The sequence below is a fragment of the Melitaea cinxia genome, chromosome 5 (genome assembly GCF_905220565.1).
Source record: "Melitaea cinxia chromosome 5, ilMelCinx1.1, whole genome shotgun sequence".
NCBI classification, from domain to species: Eukaryota; Metazoa; Arthropoda; class Insecta; order Lepidoptera; family Nymphalidae; genus Melitaea; species Melitaea cinxia.
This window is the reverse complement of record NC_059398.1, coordinates 14,198,492-14,208,094: the sequence shown is the minus strand read 5'-3', so window position 1 is coordinate 14,208,094 and position 9,603 is coordinate 14,198,492. Positions and strand designations below refer to the sequence as shown.

Genomic DNA, 9,603 nt, shown 5'->3' with positions numbered 1-9,603 from the left:
TGAGTCTACAGTCCTTCAAATTTTTGTCAAAAAATTCCATCATTATTCGGGATTGAATGTAAATTGTGAAATGATTTTAGGAATGATTTACGAACTATTGTTTAATAAAGCACTTTCCAAATCTTTTCGTTAATGTTGTTTTCTAAAATCACGAAAATAGAATAACATACTGAGAAAACTTTTGAATGTTGAACTTAGAAGTAAATTTAATATTACAAAGAAAACTGAAAAACGGCTAATAATTAATCTGATATACATCTTTAAGCATTTTTGTAGCCAACCAAGACATATATACGAAAATTAAAGCTTAACTATCAATAAACGTAAACTCAGAGTTGTAAATAATAATTCATTTCCACAAAGGAACATCCGCCTATCTTGTCTTACAGATGTTTGCAATCAAGTGCTTGTTAGAGCCTATTTCCCTCTCCAAAGCATTTGATTGTTTCATCCGTAGCTACGAACGCAACTGGCACAACTCTGTACTTTAATTAAATAGAAAATTAATTTCAGTTATGTCGTAATACTGCTGTAAGTGCACATTGTGTTGAATGTGACATTTTTTTAAAGTCATAGTTGGTTGTCCGTTCAACAAATTAACATCATAAGCACGAATAAAATTATTGCAGTTTCAGTTCGTAATTTCAAAATATATGTTCGCGAAAATCCGATATTTTGTCAGGTTTATACAATATTACAATAATATTTTCTTTGCACATTTACAAATCTAAATTATTACACCAGCAAATCTTACAGCTTTTCAAAATAAATAAATAAATAAATATATTTTGCTATTTTTTGAAGTTGAACCAAAACGAAAGTTTGAAAATAATTTGAATTTAGAAGGCATGGAGCCACTAGCAGGGAGCAATATTTTTTTTTTTTATTATTAATTTTATACAATCCAAATAATTATTAAATATAAAAATCATCCTTTTCATTAAATATTAGAAAAAAATTCGAGTGTGCTTTAGAACACACGAAGTAAAACTTCTGTCTTCTGTAACTTTAATTTCTCTCTCAACCCCCCTTTGCCTCATCCAATCACTCTTTTCGTAACGCTCTCGTCACGCATACATCAGCTTAGGCTTACAGGCTTACTCCCCAAGTCAAGCGTGCCGTAAGGAGGTTTAACTTCAATAAACAAGTGTAATTATTTTTTACTAGCTACTATTATTGCATTGGGTTCAAAAATATTAGCTTCTTCAGGAATCAAACAAGATTTTTTTTATTTATTTAAGAAACTACATAAATAATTAAAGTTAATGATAATTAATGATAATGATGGTCTCTAAAGTAAGTACACTTTTACTGAACTTTAATCGTTTTAGCCAAATATTTTTCTTAAGATTTACGGTGGTTTTAATGTCACAATTAATATATGTTCTGTAATAAATGATTTTCAAAAGAAAACAGTTCCTAAAAGATCCAAAGCAATAATAAGAAAGTGAGAATGAAAAATAAACTTATAAAAAATATTATTCAAAACTATTAGAATATAGAAAAAATTAAGAGTACTTATGTTTTATCACCTAGAACTTACCTTTTAAAATTATCATTTTGCTCGCCTTGACCTTGTCACTGGTAGAAACGGTCACAACATCATTTATTCAAAATAATTTAATATTAAAATCTTTTACACATCGCTAATACAATATCATCTTATAGTCATCATCGTGCAACGACTCAATTATTCTTTTATATTAAATTAACTAATAAATTATTTTTACAGTATTTAAGCATCACACACTATGAAATATTATTAAACGTCACTTATTATAATAACTTCCGTGTTTTCAAATGTCAAGATTCAGGAGAGTGTGCAATTGAAAACAAGCTCGTAGCGCTAGCGCGGGAAAATGTGTCAAGGTCAGGCAGGCAACACAACGAAACCGCGTCGACCACTGCAACTAAATATCACCACAACGCTAATATTCGGAGCTATTTTTTCATTATTTTCTAATAATTATAAGTAGAACTTAACGCCACACAAATCTTACTACAATATGCGCAACACACAACCTCAGAATTAATCTTGAACGCTTATTTTTTTTTTAGTAAAATCTGACGATTCGGTGTTTTCGAACTAATACATTTTAAAAAATTTGACATATCTCGTCAGATGCAACCTCGCGCGACGCAACATCCCTCTTTCGTTCCAAAACGAGACTGGAAATGCCGGCAGAGGCCGCTAGACACGAAATTGGCGCAATTTTAACGCATGCGCAGGATATTTGCGAACCGGCGGGATCCGATGTGACCCGATGCCCCTTGATAGAAAAATCGAGGACGTAACATGACGTCAAGCGTTCGTACCGCAAATACAGTACAGGTTAATTGTACCAAAAAAAATAAGTAAAAAGCCTTAAAAGGCAAACCTATAAACAATGTTGTAATTGTAAATTGTTACCCGTTAGACGTTATTAAAATTATATCTAACCCTTACTTAAACCTCAGGCACTAACAATTAAAATGACACTAAAAGTAAATTAGGAGACTTTTCTGTTATCTATCTGGTTTTATCACTCTAGCTACTTTCATATTTATTTTAAGTAAAAAACACAAATACCTTTCTTTAATCTGGTTGAAGGTAGCAGAATTGTTTTGAATTGTCGACCGTTGTGGGCCTTTTTAAACGTAATTCGCGTTTTTTGTGAGAATTTTCCCTGCCTGCTTTTTTTCATAAATGGTGCTTAGGGACGGAAGGTGTCTTTGATATTAAGATGACAAAGGTAAAGAATTGTCAGACTCGATATACCTAAATATTATCGTTCGCTCTCTTTTATACAATTCCAAAATCCTATCTAAATAACGTTTATGCAAAAATAATTATGATCTGTGTTTTAAAGGTTTCTATATTTTATTTGTGATTATTCATATGTATAAATATAAGAAAATCTGCCTATTTATTAAACTTAATAGAACATATTGCATTGCAGCATACTGCAGTAACTATTATTGTGCTATTCCTACAAACTTAACTACAACTAACCAAGCGCCTGTTAAAATATTTTATCAGTACATCCCGTTATATTGTTTGCTCCTTAAAGTTTGTAGGAAATATTAAATAATTTGATATAATTCTTATTTACTCGTAGTAATAATATCTATTTTAGGTAATTGATCACGTCATTGTTATTTATCTCATTATTTAAAAAAAATATTAGTACGCAGAACGCTGATGTTCCGCATTCGGTCCGCACTTGGGATTAGCCCTATAGCTCGGGGGCTCGACCGGTACTTGTATACTTCCGCGAGCAGTCTTGAGCTGCCGCCAGGAGCTGTTGCCAGGGCGGATCACTCACGAGAAGCGTCGCCGCCGTCCACGACACCGTACGGGATACCATATGGTTCTTACCGCTTTGACGCGTTGGGAACTCTAGTCATACCTGGCAACGTATAATTGTCGCACTTTATGGCTGAACCAGAACTAAATCAAATTAAATGGAGATTACGGAGGTTGCCTGAAATCCGAAGAGAAGGCGAAAACACGATAATCCTTGATTCCGGGCACTTGTTCTACTTCCGGGAAGATGATGAGCTTTCCCAAAGTGGTGTTGTTTTTTTGGTCCACAAAACTCTCACAGAGCTTTTAGATGTCAGCAATGTCTCGACCCTGGTAGATGCCTTAAACTTAACTTGCTACTTAAACTCACTGACAGACAGACAGGAAAATTGTATATTTGTAATCAGGACAATCTATTGAATAAATAAATAATAATAATAATAACAGGACAAAAATTTTAGCGTCAAACTTATCAGAGAATTAGTCTCGTGGTTGTCGGTAATACGTCAACAGAAACCTTGCACGCCTTCTTGGAAATCTTAAGCTTAAATCGCCTTATACAAGAAATGTCTTCTTACTTTCAAAAGAGCTTATTTTGTCCTAAAAATTTTCAATATAAAAATATTTTTTTCTGTTGCAACAGTATTATAAATGTGTCAGTGTTTTTATTTAACTGATACTATTTCCTGTCGATACATTTTTGTCATTAATGTAGTTCTATTGCTGTATCTGGTTTAGAAATTGTAGCGAGAAGCGTCAATGAGGTTGAATGGTGTTTTTCATTCCTTAATCGAATTTATCTTCTCTTTATAGTTTTATACTCACTCTTTCTAAATAATAAAAATAAGGTAAAATAATGAATTTGGTATGTTTCGGCAAGTTTTTCTTATCCTGAAAGGAGTATTCTTGTTGTTAATCAGTTATCGAGTTTTCATAACTAGTACTCTATAATTGAAAACGCCTACCTACCTGAGTAAAAAGCAAAATATTTGGAAAATCCATAAGTGCACGCTTCCAAGTTGTATTTATCAGATACTTAATTATTGAGTCTATCACTCATAAAAATACAATTTATAAATAGTAATATTTTTTTGCCTCTTCTAAAAATTTTCATTCATTTTACGCTTTTTCTTAATAAGTATTTTTTTGTTCCTTGACAAGTAGGTATATGAAACTTTTGTACGTACATTAAACTAGAAAAATAATATAGATTTACAATATGTATGGAATGCAATCCACATAACCATTGAGCTAAAAAAACTAAATAAAAGTATGTGATAACAACAGAAAGTATACTTAAAAGCTAAATTACACACTAGCGACTATATGAATTTAAAAAAAATGTTTCTGGGTCAAAAACAAGAACGTCTTCTTTCCTTCTTCGATAGCGTTCGCACGTCACAGTTAATTTCGACGAAGACGCTACACGAAGCTTTAATAAGAATCCGTTCACTCGTAACTAGTTCAGATTCATATTTTATTTTTAAAAAGTAAGAGCTTGAGAATAGAGAACGTAAAATTTAAGTGAATGTTGCAAGCAGGTAGGTAGCTATTTCAAACGCAAAAATATTTATTTAAATTCATTAAATTCTTAACTTTATCGGGAGACATAAAGACTAGAAAAGACAAAACTAGAAAACATTTACTTTAATTATAATGTAATAATAACATCATTAAAACAATGTAAATCAGCGTAAGACTAAATTAAATTAATTACTGCAATAACGATAAATGTCGTAACATAGAAAGCAATATTTCAACTTTTACTCAATTCTATAGAAACGTAAAACAAATTAGTTTATAAGTACGTACTCACGACCTAATTTCATGAGATTTATGAACGTTGTTAAACAAACAAAACCCGTCGGTTACCCGCAGTACAGCCCATAAAGTGGAAAGTTTATAAAACCTACACGTGTTGCCAGCGAAAATTAGAAAAGAAAGGGTATAATTAACACTTTTAATTATTCGTGGAAACATAAGATTGAAGTGATTTTGGTGAAAGTTTAAAGCATTCAAAGTTAAAACACAAATTTTAACATGTCATGTAGGTTTTTTTCTCTTCAAAGTCAATTATTAACCATTAAGGAAATGATCGAATAATATAAATTTGACGTTTTCGGACTTGTATACTCGAGGACCAATTTTGTTAGACTCGAGTACGCCATACTCGAGGCGATTCGAATCCAAGACTCGAGTCCAGGATTCGAAATTTGAAAATCCGACTGGCAACAGTGCTGATCAAATAATTATTGTGTAATATGGTGTAATTTATATATTTATTTTTATATTTATATATGTATTATTTATAAGTATGTTTATCAAACAAAATATACATATGTAGCTATACCAGTCGGCTGTTACCTATAATAACACAAGCATTAAGTTGCTTACTTTAGGAACAAACGACCGTGTGTGTATTGTGTAGATATTTATTTATTTATTATTTATTTTCGAGCTCAGAATCAGAATCTTGCTAGAAGTTAAAGTTATTCTAGAGACCGGTCCTTAACATTCATGATCCCAGATTTTTGTTCATAAAACTGATACAACACAACCATCTACGGTTACTATGTCGTTGATTGGATTTAATTTTTCCGCTGTTGCTCACGCAAAACATCCCGATGCTAAGGCACTGATTTTTTCATACTTAACATTTTTCTGTTATATTTTTAACGTAAAAGGTAGGCCTTCATCCAACATTTTTCCACAAAGAAATCAACTTATCGACGTTGTTTTTTGTTTGCAAAATTGAGACGCGTTTTGTTAACTTTTTGAGTAAACGTTCAGCTTTGGACAAAACTTTTTAATCCTGTCCTCGAAGTCTTCTACGGCCCATTATTTTGATAAAAACCGATTATGTGTTTTTGAAAACTACCGAGCTAGTATAGTTGAATTTGATGATGTTACTATGCGGCCGTTTTTTCCCCCCTACCTCATAAATTTTCATTTATCAATATTTGAATTCATTAAACTTTTTGGTTCTTTTTTTGTGACTGATTTATTTTTTACAGTTTTTTGGTCTTTGATTACAAGTTTACGTAATTAGACAGAACTTTTCGACATCACGGAATTTTCACAACCGTATTTGGACACAGAAAATAAGCAACAAACAAGCCTGTGATGCTTACCTTTTTCTTTCTGATTTCACTACTTCAAACATTGTTTCAAAGGCAACATAAAGGCAAACCAATGAACTTTCATCACGACTGCTCTGGGTTAGGTTTATATTTGATATTTAGAATGAGAAAAATACATAAATTGTAGTTCAAGCGATGTACTTATTTTCATCCGGTACATTATATCTTGTAGTTTATTAGCTAATTATAGCTACGTTAGGCTGTTCTACTTCCTCGTGGAGGTGACACGGTCGGCCACGGCCGGCACAACACTTGTGGTCGGCCGTATACGAGCCCTGGGGCTTGAAGTCGCCCTGAGTAAGTCCGAGGCTCTGCTGTTCCACGGGCCTCGAGGGGGACCCCGTCCAGGTACACAGGTTACTCTGGATGGGGTCCAGGTCCGGGTTGGGGCCCAGATGAGGTACCTGGGTCTCACCCTGGACGGGAGGTGGGCTTTCGGGGCTCATTTTAACCAGCTAGCCCCGAGAGTCGTGAGAGCCGCCGCCTCACTGGGGAGGCTGCTGCCGAACGTGGGTGGTCCGAGTGCCCATTGCCGTCGGCTGTACTCCGGAGTCATCCGGAGTATGGCCATGTACGGGGCACCTGTCTGGGCGGACGCCCTTGGTCGCAGCAACAAGACCCTGCTGCGACGTCCGCAGCGGGTCATCGCGACGAGGGCGATACGCAGTTACCGGACGGTGTCCTGGACGGCGGCGTGCGTGCTGGCCGGCGATCCCCCCTGGGAATTACAGGCGGAGATCCTCGCCGAAATTTACCACTTCGTGGCGGCGAGGAGATCCCGGGGGGAGCCCCCAACGTTGGAGGAGATCGCACGCATGCGGAGGCAGGCGCAAGACACCCTGTTGCGGCGGTGGACGGAGGACCTGGCCCCACCGGTCCCCGGGCAGTGGACGGTGGACGCGATCAGGCCGGTCCTTCAAAAGTGGGTGAGGCGGCGGTTCGGGCCGCTGACCTTCCGTTTGGTGCAGGTATTTTCCGGACACGGGTGCTTCGGCAAGTACCTGCACCAAATCGCGAGACGGGAGGCGACTCCAGCCTGCCACGAGTGTGGGGCACCAGAGGATACGGCGCTCCACACGCTGGAGGTGTGCGCCGCGTGGGAGTCACAGCGGCGCGCGCTTTCGGCGGTCCTCGGACGGGATCTCTCACTGCCGAGCGTCGTAAAAGCCATGCTCGACAGTGAGAGATCGTGGCAGGCGGCGGTCTCCTTCTGCGAAGAGGTAATGACGCAGAAGGAGACCGCGGAGCGGGCCAGGCTGACGTCTCCGCTGACCCACTCCGGCGCAGACGTACGGGGGCAAGGAGGAGACGGTTTGCCCACCTCCTCCCCCCCTCGTAATAGTGGGGTCGCCGGCCGATAGTCGGGGGACTTCGGCCGGCCGGGCGACACGGCCCCACACTTCTGAGGGGTGGCCTTGTTGTGAGCGAGGCCACCCAACCATTGTGCCGGGGCCCGGAGGCTTTATCCGGGCCTACCGCCGGGGTGAGATGGCGAATGCTAACGCGACCCCATCTCGCCCCACTCAGGCGGACGACTGCTCACACGTGGTGGTTTTTAGTCAGTAGGAGTCTGACATAACCCTCTGACGCCCCTGTGCTGGAGGGTATCCATGATGGATTTTCCCCACGTAAAAAAAAAAAGAAAGGATGTTCTACTTGTTTTTAAAATTTTGTTCGTAAACAAATACGAAGTTATAATTTACTACTCATTACTCTCCATTAGAGCACCAAATCTGTGTGTGGCCAAGGGCTCAATATGCCCTAAGACAGCTCAGACTATAGCTATCCCCAAACTAATATACATTTGTTCCTCGTATACCACCTACCTTAAAGACGTAACTAAAGATTAAATAATCCGACTACAATACCTATTATATTATTGTATAGTCGATGGGTGTGACATATGTGTGAAAGAATTGCGCAGGTATCATTGTTAGATATATTAGGTCCTTACATATGAAATTGGCTTTTTGTATGGTCGGAACATAAAGTTGATTTTTTATATATATATTTAATTAATCAAAGTATGTACCATTGCTATCTATGCACTTTTGGAATTTTACAGGTAGCTTATTAATAACTTTAATTAAAAAAAAAAACATTCGGACGGGAATCAATAAAATTTTTGAAGGAGGCTTAGACTGCCCCTTCGTAGTTGAATTTTTTCTCTTGCAAGAATTTATCCAAATTTCGAAAAAAAGTAATCTGTTGGATCAAAGTCCGGGGTTAACCTTCAATTCTTCATTATTAACTTTGGCCATCCATGAAGCTTGTTTTGCAGGTCGAAATTTCCAGAACAAAAAAGGTTGGCACCAAGACGCACTGTGTTTTCTTTTGCGACACCGCAGCCACACACATTAAGCCTTCGAACCTTTTCTGCAGCACTGGTGCCACGGTGCGTACTCGTAAATATACGATATTTCAAGTTTTCTATTATGTAAACTTAATGACGCAAAGATGAAAAACAAAAGAGGAAAAAACAAATGAATTACGGTTTTTGAAAGCAAATTCACGAGTGAATAGCTGTATAAATTTGAATTTGGAATTCTAAACCAAAGAGGAAATATTTGAGATTAAAGTGGTCATTACGGCAAAACGCCAGTTTTATACGAGTATGTAAGGACCTAATAATAATACAAATATAGAAAATTAATTACTGAAGCTCGCACTATAAATTATTCTGATATGTTTAAAAGACTTATGTGCTGTTTCATTTGCCTTTTTAACATTGCTATCACTTTCCCAAGATAAAACTATATTTTCAATAATTTTAAATGAGAACTTAAATATAAATTTTTCATTACTTGGTATTGATGCGACTTTATTATTATTGAAATCAAGCTCATATTTCTACAGATAAAAGCGTTTAAACAATTAAGCACTTCTATTAAAGATTATCTATGTATAAACCAATCAGAATACCCTAAATAATTTAAGTCAACAGAAGTAATTTATATCCTTATAAATATGATATTAAGTTGACATAACAGATATTTATATTACTAACGTTTTTAAACTGCTTACCACTTATAAATTATATTTAAAAAGGCAGCCTTTATTTGATACTAGGTAATGATTTATCGATAGTATCAAACGACCAAGTGTCTGACCTACCGTTGTCATGAAAAACGAGTACAGGGACAATATTTCAATAACGATGGGAAACATGACCCATGA

The 9,603-nt window shown here is 36.6% G+C and overlaps 1 protein-coding gene across 1 annotated transcript; it reads left to right on the top strand.

The window, feature by feature from the left end:
• Positions 1-6,821: 6,821 nt before the first annotated feature.
• LOC123653863 lies at positions 6,822-9,603 on the top strand. The gene is made up of 2 exons (XM_045589841.1): positions 6,822-7,394; positions 9,514-9,603. Exons 1-2 carry the CDS (start codon positions 6,822-6,824, stop codon positions 9,601-9,603), a joined length of 663 nt encoding a protein of 220 aa, XP_045445797.1.

Coding starts and splice junctions, on each gene's coding strand:
- LOC123653863 (XM_045589841.1), top strand. CDS start 6,822: ATGAGGTACCTGGGTCTCACCCTGGACGGGAGGTGGGCTTTCGGGGCT. Junction 7,395..9,513: donor TGACCTTCCGTTTGGTGCAG/GTATTTTCCGGA, acceptor ATTTATCGATAG/TATCAAACGACCAAGTGTCT.